The sequence below is a fragment of the Microcebus murinus genome, chromosome 12, assembly GCF_040939455.1.
Source record: "Microcebus murinus isolate Inina chromosome 12, M.murinus_Inina_mat1.0, whole genome shotgun sequence".
NCBI classification, from domain to species: Eukaryota; Metazoa; Chordata; class Mammalia; order Primates; family Cheirogaleidae; genus Microcebus; species Microcebus murinus.
Genome location: NC_134115.1, coordinates 59,162,000 through 59,174,889, shown reverse-complemented (window position 1 = coordinate 59,174,889; position 12,890 = coordinate 59,162,000). Strand labels below are relative to the sequence as shown.

General features: G+C 35.9%; 1 protein-coding gene and 1 long non-coding RNA gene across 4 annotated transcripts in view; one reads left to right on the top strand and one right to left on the bottom strand.

Moving 5' to 3' along the window:
* The window catches only part of LOC142874294 (uncharacterized), a 46,322-nt gene extending 37,021 nt beyond the window's left edge, over window positions 1-9,301 (top strand). The window contains exon 3 of the long non-coding RNA XR_012922112.1: window positions 7,042-9,301. This is a non-coding gene — a long non-coding RNA (uncharacterized LOC142874294). The remainder of the gene's footprint in view (window positions 1-7,041) is intronic.
* The window catches only part of RECK (reversion inducing cysteine rich protein with kazal motifs), an 80,552-nt gene that overhangs the window by 22,965 nt on the left and 44,697 nt on the right, over window positions 1-12,890 (bottom strand). For all 3 annotated transcript variants that reach the window (XM_012769965.2, XM_012769966.2, XM_012769967.2), the window contains 4 exons: window positions 7,628-7,661; window positions 5,313-5,510; window positions 3,143-3,410; window positions 382-561 (listed from right to left, as the gene is read on the bottom strand). In XM_012769965.2, coding sequence (XP_012625419.2) covers window positions 382-561; window positions 3,143-3,410; window positions 5,313-5,510; window positions 7,628-7,661 — 680 coding nt within the window. The remainder of the gene's footprint in view (window positions 1-381; window positions 562-3,142; window positions 3,411-5,312; window positions 5,511-7,627; window positions 7,662-12,890) is intronic.

Sequence of the window (12,890 nt, the reverse complement as noted above, 5' to 3'; positions counted from 1 at the left end):
TCAACAGGTCTGAAGGTCCTTCAAAGTAAACTGGACTCAGGAGGACATTCAGATGATCAAATACTTCACAATGATTTATTCTGCAATGAATTGTTTCCACTGGTGCAGCAGAAGGGAGAAGGGACTGTAGGTAGAAGAGATTCTTTGAATTCCAGAAGTTTGAGGTATCTCTAGATTAGAAGGGACTTTACAATCATGCTTTTTTCCCTGAGGTTAGTTACCAGATGGAACATAGCATTTAAAGAAGAAATCATAAAGAAATATGACTTTCTTTTAACCCAACAGAAACAAAATCAGAGTAAAGTAGTAATTTTATTTATTTAAAAATCAGATAATTAATAATAAAATATTTCCATTCCATGTACAATAATTTGTTCCTACCTGTTGTTAAAATTAGTACAGTAAGTAAGGTTTCTACAGCCCAATTGGCAAGGTTCCCGGACATCTGCTAAACAGGTCAACATGGACACTTCCACTGGATTATATTCACAAAAGCGATCAAATTCTTGCCAACTCTGTGTATTGCCCCAGCTCATGCTATAAAGTTTAGTGCACAGTTCCCTGAAACAAGAGCACAAGTGCAAAAATATAGAGATGAGCCAAATAAATAAATATTTGATTTGTATAAAACTAGAACTTTATGAGTTACATATAATAATTTATAACATAACTGAGAAAAAAAAGTACAAAAACCAAATGACTATCTCCTAGAATTTAGAGCCAGAAAAAGTGAATTTTTCCATGAAAAACAGTTAAGTCTTTTTTTTATCATCCATTTCTTCCCCCTTTGCCATGGTTGCTAAATCTCAGTGCTAAATTTAATGTTTAATTATAATATTAGTACATCCTTAATTCTTGGCACAATTATTTCCTCCTATATCTTTCTGATTTCTTTTTTACCTTTAATTAAAGTAAAGCACATGGTTTGCTCCCACAAAGATATATTCCCCTATATTTACAATCACAGAAGGAAAAACTGTGACATCGTCTTTAGAGACATGATAAACATTTAAGAAACATTATAAACTTAGGGTTCACTAGTTTCTCCCTGAAAAATTATACCAGAGTCACTTATATTCCTTAAGATATTCCTAAGCCTCTGTACACTATTGTAGTTAATACATGACATTATTATTTTTAGTACTAGATGATTACAAAGCAACTTAAATGTACATATATAGCTAAAAGATCTTTACTATTTTTGTGCTTTCACACATTACATTCATCAGTTTAATTTTTTATTTATAAAAGTAATACATGTCCACTATACAATATTTTCATATTTCATATTTTAATGAAACATACAAAGTCATAAGTAAAAATTCTCTCTTCTCTCCACATTTTATTTGACTCTCAGAATTACCCCATGAGGATGCTATCTTTACGTTTACTTTTGTTCATTCACTCTACTGATGTTTACTGAGTGCCTATTTTGTGTGAAGACCTGTTTGAAGCTCTGGAAATGCTGTGGTTAATAAAACAGACAAAGTCCCTGCTTTCAATGGAGCTTATACATTATGGGGATGAGGAAGCTGAGACCATGTTACATCAGGTACCTTGATCTGGCAACCAGTCCTTTCTCTAGTCTTTAACTTTCTATACAGGCTGAGTATCCCTCATCTGAAATGCTTGCAACTGGAAGTGTTTTGAATTTCAGATTATTTTGGATTTGGGAATATTTACATAAACCTAATGAGACAGACATCTTGAGGATGAGACCCAAAGTCTAAATACAAAATTCATTATGTTTCATATACATCTTATACACATAGTCTGAATGTAATTTTATATAATATTTTTTAAAAAATTTTATGCATAAAATAAAGTTTTGACTATGTTTTGACTGCAACCTGTTCCATGATGTTGGGTGTGGAATTTTCCACTTGTGGTATCATGTCAGCACTCAAAAAGTTTTAGATTTTGGATTTCAGATTAGGGATGTTCAACCTGCATTTACCTTGGCCAGATTAACATCTCAGAGTTGTTTCTTAAATGTAAAACAAAAATTATACAAATTTACCCAATTATCTCATAAGGTTTCATGAAAATCAAATCTGATGGAAATGAAAGCATTCATCAGACCATATAACCTTACATCAAAGTACGGAAACAGTGTTTCTCACTGAAGCTATTCTGGGAATACACAGCCATTCCAATCTCCAGTGATTCTATGTTTGCATAACCCCTTTTGTGGGCATTCAAAGAACCACTCAGCATCCTTCTCATAAATACATTTGACCTTTCTATAAGCAACCCAATTTCCTTAATTCCAGAGCCAACTTAACTTCTCTTTAAGCTTGTCTGTTAATTTTCTTTGAATATTAGTCATATTTTTTTTTATTTACCAAAGTTTGATTGATAGCCACCAAAGTTTGATGAGCTATTCCAGGCATAATTTTTTGCTAAAGGTCCATCTAATTTAGAAACCACATGGAAGACTGTTTTACTCCTGGTATCTTATATTCATTTTAGGTTATCTTAGTAACATGTAGTCCCTTTTTATCCAAAATACTTCTAATAAAGCAAGCTTCTATTTCACCTGTGTTCTACCATGATCTTAGTTATCTCCATTAATCTTGTCTCTAATTTATGTTTCCTCTATCTGATATTTGTACTGTTAATTTATTATCCCTAAGTGTATCATTCAAATGAATGCCAATACACTGCCATCTAACTTTGGTTATAGTGCTAACCCAATTATTCATCAATATAACAAAAATTTGATTATATTCATCAATAAAACAAAAAGTTGATTAAGTACAAAGTTTCATAATTTAATAAAGAGAATATCCCTTAGATGTCAGATCAAAACATCTTCTAACTGTAAGCTTACTTAATGGTCTTTATGAGGGTAAGGCAGAATTCATATTGTGTCATCTTTAGGTATTTACTGCCCTGGCAATGCAATCTTCCACACCACAAAACATAGTGCTTTTAGTTAGCACTCAATGTACAAAACAATGTTTTGTATACACTATACAATGCTCAAGAAATATTTGTGAGATGAAGCAATGAAAGATTTTATATCTTCTAAATGCTAAACCTACACAATGCAATTCATAACATACATTTACTAGGATTAAAATCATAAATTAAAATGCTATTTTCTACTGATTTTAATAAAGGAAAATGAAATACTGACCTACATGTTGAAGTGTTTGCTTTAGAACAACAATGCAATTTAGCCCCATCAAGGCCTGTAGAGGGAGGAGGGTGTACAGTGACTCCAGGGTGAACAGATTGTGAACTTTCAAGAAAACACTGCCATAGAGGATCTTGAGGCAAAGGTTGGGTCTTACAACCCTCGATGAGGCCATCAACAATTTCCATTTCTGTTTTCTTAGACATCAGAATTCTCTTGCAGGCATTTTGGCAAGCATGGTCTTCTGCTCTGTCACAGCAATATAAACCTACATTTTCAGAATATAAGTGTCTTAATTAACTGGTTTTAAATCATGCCCTGCTCAGAACAGAACATGGCAATATAGTGGAAACCATTACTACTCTTAGTTATATGGCAATATCTGCAGAATACAAGGCCTACCAAATTTTCTCTCTATTACTTTGCAGTTTAGCAAAAAAGTGAGGAGCTACCATTGGATGAAGTGTCTATTACCAGAATTCACCACTGTCCCCAATCATGAGATCTCTAGCACTGTCCTTACAAAAATGAAAAGGCCATTCTACACCTAAGAAATTCTCACATGTTTCTGGAAAAGGTATTATATATCAAACTGGAATTATTTCCTGCTAGAAACTGCCTAAAAGAGATTATGATATTAGAGAGATGACTAATTTTTATAGAACAAACACAAACACTGTATTTCATCACATTCTAGGACAGCATAAAGCTTTACATATCTGTGTATGTTAATTAATCTAAGTTTTAATTTAAATAATATTAATATAATAGCAAACTCTGACAAGATATCAGTTTGCTTCTGCCTTTAATTTTCTACAAAGAATCAGAAAATGAAAGAGCACTTTTCAACCAGACCAGAGAATTCAGAAAAGCTTCTTTGAAGTAGTTTTCTCAAATGTCTTTGACTTTTTGAAGAAACCTATTCAGGCATATCCATCTGTAGCTGTCTTTTCCAGATTCCTCTGTATTAGTACAGACATTAGAGATAGTTGCTCTTCTACCCTTAAAATCTTTCTACTTTTGATTTTTGAGCTCTATCTCTTTAGCTCCAGCAGCACCTTTGTATACCCTAACTGTCAGGGAACACATATCTGCCTTTAAAGCAAATGAAGGTTGGTTGTGGCAAAAGCTTCATTCTTTGATTTTCACCACAGTCACACGACAGACTGTCAAAAGCAATAGAGTTCTGATTTAGATGGTGGCCAAATAAGGCACACAACACTGTTTTTGAGTTACAAAAACAAGCCTTTTAATATCCCAGTGTAAATCAAAACATTGGCATCTGGTTTATAAGTCAGTCTTTTGTCAGTTTGGTCAATCAGACACTTGTCTAAAATCTGATCATATCTAACTGAAGAAAACCATTCCAGGACATACAAAGCTGAGACTTTGAAAACCCCCATGAGGTGCAGGTTCATTAGGAGCTTCTGATTTAAAAAAAAAATACCAGGCTCTCTTTTCATTCTTATGATTTTTAAATTACAAAAGTAGTAACTGCTCATTGGTAAAAATTCAAACATTATATAAATATGTAATATAGAACAATTAGGTATATAACTAAAAATGTATCACACTATATATACCTTTAGTTCTATAACCTGTTTTTGCTAAATATATCTTAGATTTCTTTCTATGTAAACATATACCTTTCTTTTTGTTGGTTGTAAATTGTTATTATAATATAGAGATATCATAATTTGTTTAATCAATTTTAAGCAATACCCTATTAATGTATGTTTGGGTTATTTCTAATTTTTCTTTATTATACCAATGTTATAGTGAATATCCTTTATATATGCATAAACAATATATTTTTGAGAATCTGTATAAGTTTTCTTATAAGATAAATTATGAGAAATGGAACTACTAGATTAAAAGTAATGATAATTTGAAATTCTAATGGTCCTTACCCAGCTTCCTCCAACAAAACATCCATGCTAATGAACTCTCTCACCCTCAGAATAGAGAATTCCTGTTTCCTCATACCCTCTATAGTTCCATCCCTCTTGGCACCTTTTAGCTGTGACAATAATGTTCAATTTGCCAAATCTAAATACCAAAGGAATTCTGGTATTCCCCAAATGACCCGGACTGCAGATATCTACCAGAACATAGATACAAACTCTTAGACCAAAAACCGATATGAGAGGAATATTTCTGTATTACTTACTATCTGTCGGGTTCCTCATTGGATAAGATTGGGTATAATTGTTCACACAGTGTATTAACTGTGGACTAATAGAGGCACAATAATTTTCTACAGCTTTGATCTGCGATGGACCAGGAGAAGAGTCTGTTCGAAAAATAGCTTGACAGTATTCTCGACAGTTTGTATGATGACCTGCATAACTGCAACAAACTGAGCCCACTATGGGGAAAAAAAGAAAGGATATTGAAATGAAAACAGCTTTTTGTTAACACTAAATCATCATCATAATGATGGAACAATATGTCTTTCTAAATGTGAGAAATAAAACCATGCTACATTAAGACAAGCCCTTAAAATCAGCACTTCTCTGGCATAGTCAAGGGGACAATTAAATGTTCATTAGTATAAGAAAGTCATTATTTATCAATTTATAGTCTATAGTCCAATGATTCTCCACAGGAGTAGTACCACCCCCACCCCCATCCCCAGAAGAGTTTGGATGTGTGTAGAAGTATTTCTGGTTGTCATGATGACGGGGACTATTGTAGGCATTTAGTGCATGGGGGTCAGGGCTGCTAAATGCCTTGCAATGAAAATGCCAAGAGTGCCTGTGTTGAGAACCACTGACAGACACAGCTTCCTTCCATGTTAGACTTGTGTAGGTGTATAAACAAAGCAAAGCAAAGTAAACCTAAATCCAAATGCCTCACATTTATAAAACAGAACCAGTAGAAACTAAGAGGTAGCAGGATCATTTAGTAAATTTGACAATTATATACTGGTAGATCTTAAAACAAAATCCCAAAAGTTCTATGCAGTTTGAACATCTATCTGTATGAATATACCTAAATTGAGATAGCCTTTACCTCATGATTGATATGACCTGCTTTAATACTGCAAAAATATATTTGAAATAAATATGACTCTAGGTTTTGTATTTTCACAAAATCAATGGGCTGCCATGTAAGGTATCATGGGAAGGCTAGATGAGTGGCTGGGGGAGGAGACGTGGGATTTATGATGGAGAAGATTTATGATGGGGAGCCCCTCACAGGAGTTTAAGGGAGTCTTTGGGAGACTAAGGGGAACAGGGCAGAGGTGTGGCAAGAGAAAGGTAGGTAGGAAATCTCTGATAATTATTAGAGATGGGCATGGAGGAATCAGAATCAGGTTTCTGGTGAATTCCATAGACCAATGAACAGGGAATTCAGGTGACTTCCAGAAATAATGACAATGATAAAGTTAAATACAAATTAACTGAACTAAGATGAATGAACTAACTGATATAGAACAAGCGTCAGCTTCCTAGGCCAGGAAGCTGTTCCATACTTATTGTGCCATCTGTTTTTGACATGCAATTACTCTCAAGTTTACTAAGCCTATTGCCAAAGATTTCATTTTTATCACAAAGAACAATTATTAATGGCTATATTTATCACTGTAAACCTTAAGAGGGATAAACTGGGGGTGGTGGTGGGGAATGGTGAGGACATATAAGAATAGATAAGTAGGAATAGGACAAGATGCCTATCTTCTGATTCCCTCTTTAGGCTGGCTTCCTCACCAGTGTGGAAGAACATAAGATTACATGCTACACACTAACGCCCCGGTTAGAAAGGACAGAAGATAAAGTATAGAGAGCTAATGTTTCTTATTATCTTTCAATATATCCCTGCCAAGCTAATCTAAACAACTCTGTTTCTTAGATGTGTTTTCCCGTCTCTAACTGCTCGCACTATTCTTCCTCCAGGCTCCACCGTTCACATCTTGTTCATCCTTCAAGGCCCAGTTCAGCGACCAACTCCATGAAGTCACCTCTAAGTATCCCTGCAGGAGTGATCCCTCCTTCCTCTGAACTCCTGCTGTGCTTTATCAGTGACACTATCTCATATCCTATTGCATCCCAGAATTCTTTGTATATAGGTTGTGTCCTCCACAGATGTGTGTCTGCACCACACTGAGCAAGTAATCAATCAATGTCTGCTTAAAAAACTGAGAGGCAGCTCTTGGCAAGTGTTATATTATGTAACATGGGTGTGTTTAACTTCTGAAAGTGGTCCTATTTATTGGGTCATGGTCATTCTCACATCTAGCTGTAGTATCTGCTCTGTAAACCTCCAATTAGGACATGGGAATTGTTACAATACATGAATGACCTGAACACCCCAGAGGAAAGAGTGTATCAGAATCCTGCTGTGCACATTCTTCCAGACGGCTTACTAACAGCCTAAGTTATAATGCCAGGGTCTTGGCAATATTTAAAAAAGTGAATCACAGCCTGTGAACTGTATTTTTGCTCTTTGGACTACTTGTATAACCATTGACAATATACTTACTTTCATTTCTGCTAATGCAACTGAAAAGAGCATTCTGTAAATTAAAGAAAAATAGACAGAAATTAACAACCAGACAGAATTTCTAATTTTATTCCACTTTATGGTTACATGAAAATCAGGATATCAAACTATTAAATTCTTCTCTATGTCCCAAACTGAAAACACAGAAGCTATGAAATGACATCCTGGTAAAAAGGGAAACCATCTTCCAGCACATACTGGGGATAAAGATGATCTCTCAGAGCCATAAACTGATCACATTATAGCAAAGCAAGTTTACATAAAGCTGTATCAATGTGTGTGTTTTGGGGGTTGGTGGTGCTACAATGTATTAATCTTAATTATTTCTTGCAGGATATAAAAAACTTCCCAGAAAAATAATCAAACAAAGGACATTTAGGGAAATATATATTAAATATTTCATAGATCCATGGCATTGTAGAGTTGAAAGAACTTTGGAGATCATCTCTAATTCTTTGCAAATCTGGCTGTGTACTAGAATCACTTGGGCTTTCCAGGCCTTACCCTAGACTACAGAATCAGAATCTGGGCGTGGGGCACAGAAACTTAAATTTTAAACAAGGCTTCAAAGATGGTACTTATGTGGCCATCTTGGTACCAGAGTTTGGGAATCTCTGTACCATTTTATAGATGAAAAACCATTTCTTTAGGAAGGGAAAGAGACCTGCCACAGGTCACAGTGGGAGTCAAAAAGCAGAGTCTGAGACTATACTTAGTGTTTCTAGAGCTTTCAGATTACTGTTCAGAAAACATCACCTGGCATTTAAGTCATTGTAAGGAAAATAAGAGAAAACAAGAAGCAAAAACAAGACAAAAATGAAAAACGTTTAAAACTTCTTGAATAAAGCCCATTTGGATATTCAGGGTTTGTCAGCTATGATTAATATCAGTCACAACTGGGAGAATGAATTCTTAAAAGAAATAATATGGACATAAATAAAACATGAAAGGAAATCAAGTATACCCTTATTGTTGAATTGAGACGATTTTGGCTTTCAATCATAGCTAAATCATAAGGCAACTAGATGATACAGTCTTGTTTAATGACCAGCTTTACTGACATTTAAAACCTAGCTTCAAAGATCCATCTATGCAGTTGTGTGAAGCTGTACTGCATTTATTTTCTCCACTAAATAATATTCCATTGTGGAAATTGAAAGGACAGCCTTGTTAATAAACTAGCTAACAGAAAGAAGGATAAACTATCAAACAGAAAGTAAGAGGAATAAACTCACAACACATAATTGCCATTTTGAAGGGAAAGATCACAACACAATTGCCCCTTTGATCATATACCTGTGGCTTAAATTGTTTTATTTAAGAAGTTTGTTTTTTAACAGCCTTGAAGAGCCCTAAGTGGATAGTAGGGGTGCAAGCTGTCTGTGTCAGTTCTGCCAGGACCATACTTCAAGGACTTTGATAAGCTGGCCTCATAGAGAAAAAAAATACTAATGGAAAAACAAAGTCAGCTGCTTTACAGCCATTTCTGTTATCAGCTGGCAGCAATCCCTTTTAAACTTTTTTCTTTCTCTTTACCCCCCTAATAAAAACCCCAAATCCCCTACCCTCACTGTTGACATTTTTCTTTCTTTCTCTTGTGTTGTGCCCTTCCCACCTTTGGGAAGTAAAATAAACTATGTTTATTTAAAACTATTCTACTCATTGTGTAAGAATTCTTTCTCCAACCTGCATCGTGAGCTCCTTTTGAGTCCCCACCCTAACAGGAATAAGCCACATTTGATTAGTCCATTTAAAGCAAAACAAAATATTAATAAAACAAAATGAAAAACTCTAGGCCTCATAGACAAGGGTTAATGAATTCACCCAGTATGAATTCTTTCTGCTAGAGATCTCATTAAACAATGTAAAAGTAGTGAAAAAGTAAATATTCTTGGTGTTCTTCAATAATGATCTTGTTTCTATCTCTCTTCACCCATGTTTTCTTGTTTTAGTTTGACTTTTCAGCTACTCATTATAGATAGCCATCGATTTGGGTTCACTGGGCTCAGGAACACTCATAAAATGTTCTAAATCAATATTAAAAAGTGGTCTGCTACCAACTTTCCAGCCCCCTTTGGATGAATGCAATTCTCATTGCCCCTTCCTTTCTGATAAGCTGGCTGTTCTTTTAGTTTTGGCTTTTTTGACCTTGTACCTGAATAAATGTGTTTGATAGTTTGGTGGTTGTCTGGGTTACATAGCCTGATTTCCACTTTTTAGTATTCTTCTACTTATTCTTAAAGTCTCTAGAGCAGTGGTTTCCAATTGGGAGTGATTTTGCTTCCCAGGGGACATTTAGCAATGTCTGGAGACATTTTTGGTTGTCACAGATAGAGGGAGGGTAGGGGGCTGCTACTGACATCAAGTGGGTACAGACCAGGCATGCTGCAAGTATCCTATAATGCACGGGACAGCTACTACCCCTACTACCCCCAAAGGCTTACCCAGACCAAAATATCAACGGTGCCAAGGCTGAGAAACCCTGCTATAGAGACTTACAAATTTGCTCAAACTGGATTTTTAAAAAATTGAAAATTTGAAAAAATTTGAAAAAATTGAAAATTTCTTTTACAAATAAAAGAAATGTCACTGTGGGTCAGCCTTGTGGATCATTTAACCTCAGAGAGAGGTACTAAAGGACATAAAACCTGACAAATGTCATAGATCATCTAATCTATTTTCCTTATTTGACAGAGCCAGAGACTGAGGCCTAGAAAGGGAAAATACGGATGATAGCTTTCACTCTCAAATGGGTCGGCAAACTCTGGCACATAAACCAAATCTTACCCACTGCTTGTTTTTGTAAATAAAGTTTTACTGGAGCACAGATATACCCATTCATTTAGATATTCAAACAATTTTTTAAAATTTTTTATTCTTCTAGAGATAGGATCTCATTATGTTGCCTAGGCTGGCCTCAATTTCCTAGGCTCAAGTGATCCTCCCATCTCAGCCCTCCATGTAGCTGGGGTTATAGGTATGTGCCAGCACACCTGACTCATTTACATATTTTATATGACTACCTCATGCTAAGCACCCTTCTATGGCAGAGTTGAGTAGACAAAGACCAGATGGTCTGCAAGCCTATTTGCTATCTTGCCCTTTACAGAAAAAGTTTGCCAACCCCAAAGAAGGAAAAGTGGACAGCTGCTTCCCTTATGTTGCATTCAGAGGTCAGAGATGTCCCCCAAGCATTTCTCATTTCTTCTGAAGTTCATTAATAGACTTTTCATGTATAAGTTTCCCCACATTTGCTGGAAAACTTTTATTTATTTATTTATTTATTTGAGACAGAGTCTCGCTTTGTTGCTCAGGCTAGAGTGAGTGCCATGGCGTCAGCCTAGCTCAGAGCAACCTCAAACTCCTGGGCTCAAGCGATCCTCCTGCCTCAGCCTCCCGAGGAGCTGGGACTACAGGCATGCGCCACCATGCCCGGCTAATTTTTTCTATGTATATTAGTTGGTCAATTAATTTCTTTCTCTTTATAGTAGAGACAGGGTCTCGCTCTTGCTCAGGCTGGTTTCAAACTCCTGAGCTCAAGCAATCCTTGGCCTCCCAGACTGCTAGGATTACAGGTGTGAGCCACCGCCTTGGCCTCCCAGAGTGCTAGGATTACAGGTGTGAGCCACCATGCCTGGCCTGGAAAACTTTTATATTTTCACATGGTAGCAACTTTAGTGTTAATAAATATCATTTTTACATCTTTATCCATTTCAAGATTTAAAAGAATGTTCCTTCATTTTAGTATACCAGCATTCATTAATTCTCTCTTATACCATTGATGATTTTACCCATGATGATTTCATAAACTGATCATATCCCTCTCTTTGATAAAAGAATCCTAAATTTACTATAGGTAACTCCATATTTTCACTGCTGAAGAAAATGCTGATTAGTTCAAAAGGGCTTAAGATATACACATAATAATAAGTTATGGCATTAACTTATAGATTCTTCATTTCTTAAGTCAGCCAATTTTGAAGTCTTAGCTAGACAATTCTTAAGTCTTTTAAATGTCTGCCATCTGGTGGAAAAAGCAGGAGGTAACTGAGTGTTCATATTCACTCATATGGAGCCTCTTTGGCCTTCTGTTTACCAATACCACACACAATGTGTCTCCATGTAACAGCTCCCTCACCCCACCCATCTTACTTGAGAACAGATGAAAACTACAGTGGTACTGAGGTGAGGATCTCCCACAATCTCAGAGACCCAAAGAACATGCCAACATACTTGAGTTGACAGGGTTCCAAAAGAACTTCAAGTCAAAAAGCCTTCACTTCCAGGTGGAGAGCCAGATATACATAGCAAGCAAAAAGAAAAGACTGAGCTAGAACCTAGATTCCTCCACCAGGGCTCTTCCATGACACTGTACCGTCAGAGTAGTCTGGATTATTTTTCTGAACGCAGCTAACGTAAGGTTGACTATATGTCCACAGAGTAATCTATTTAACTAGTCATCTATTTTTTTTTAAATCAGTACCTTAAATTGTACAAAACAGTAATCATTTTCTTGAGGATAATATTATTTTCATTAAAAATATTGTGATCCTGAAATCTTTCCTCAGGTAGCTGCTTTCATTAACCAGCTCCCTGTCCTACTCCACTGGTTTTAGAGAAATTTAACAAGCCCTTCCATGTAGTGTTGGGAGCAGGTGAACTGTGGGCAAACCTGGCATAAAAACAAAGATATAAAATAAATCAAGATTGAGGGAACACTGTGTGGTCCTTCATGCACACTGACCTTCCTTTTTGGGGGAAGAGCCTTTGGGTGCACCTGGGAGGTAGACTCTGCTGGTCTAACCTCTAGCCCAGAAGTTCATTCTGCAGATTTTCTGCCACTTCAGTGACCCCGTTCTGACACTTCTCCCTTTGTCCACTTGTTTCTATACTTTCTTTGCCCACTGCCATTTTACTGCCATCCACTCCAGCTCCCTCTCTCATTCTCACCAATGATGAGGAAGATGAAAAATAAATATACACTGATGACATGAATCTTGTAAAAAAAAAAATACCAGTTTATATTTTAGATGTTTTAGTCACATTTGGATCAAGATTAAGAAGAGCACATTTTTATGAACTGTTATTGAATTATTTATATGCCCAGTGCTTTCTGTTTAACTAGGCTGCTAGCTAAAAGTAAAGGGAAAAATTCATTTAAGGAAATACAAAACACAATGGAAAGCTTTAAGAATAGATTAGATCAGGCACAAGAAAGAATCTAAGAGCTTGAAGACAACTC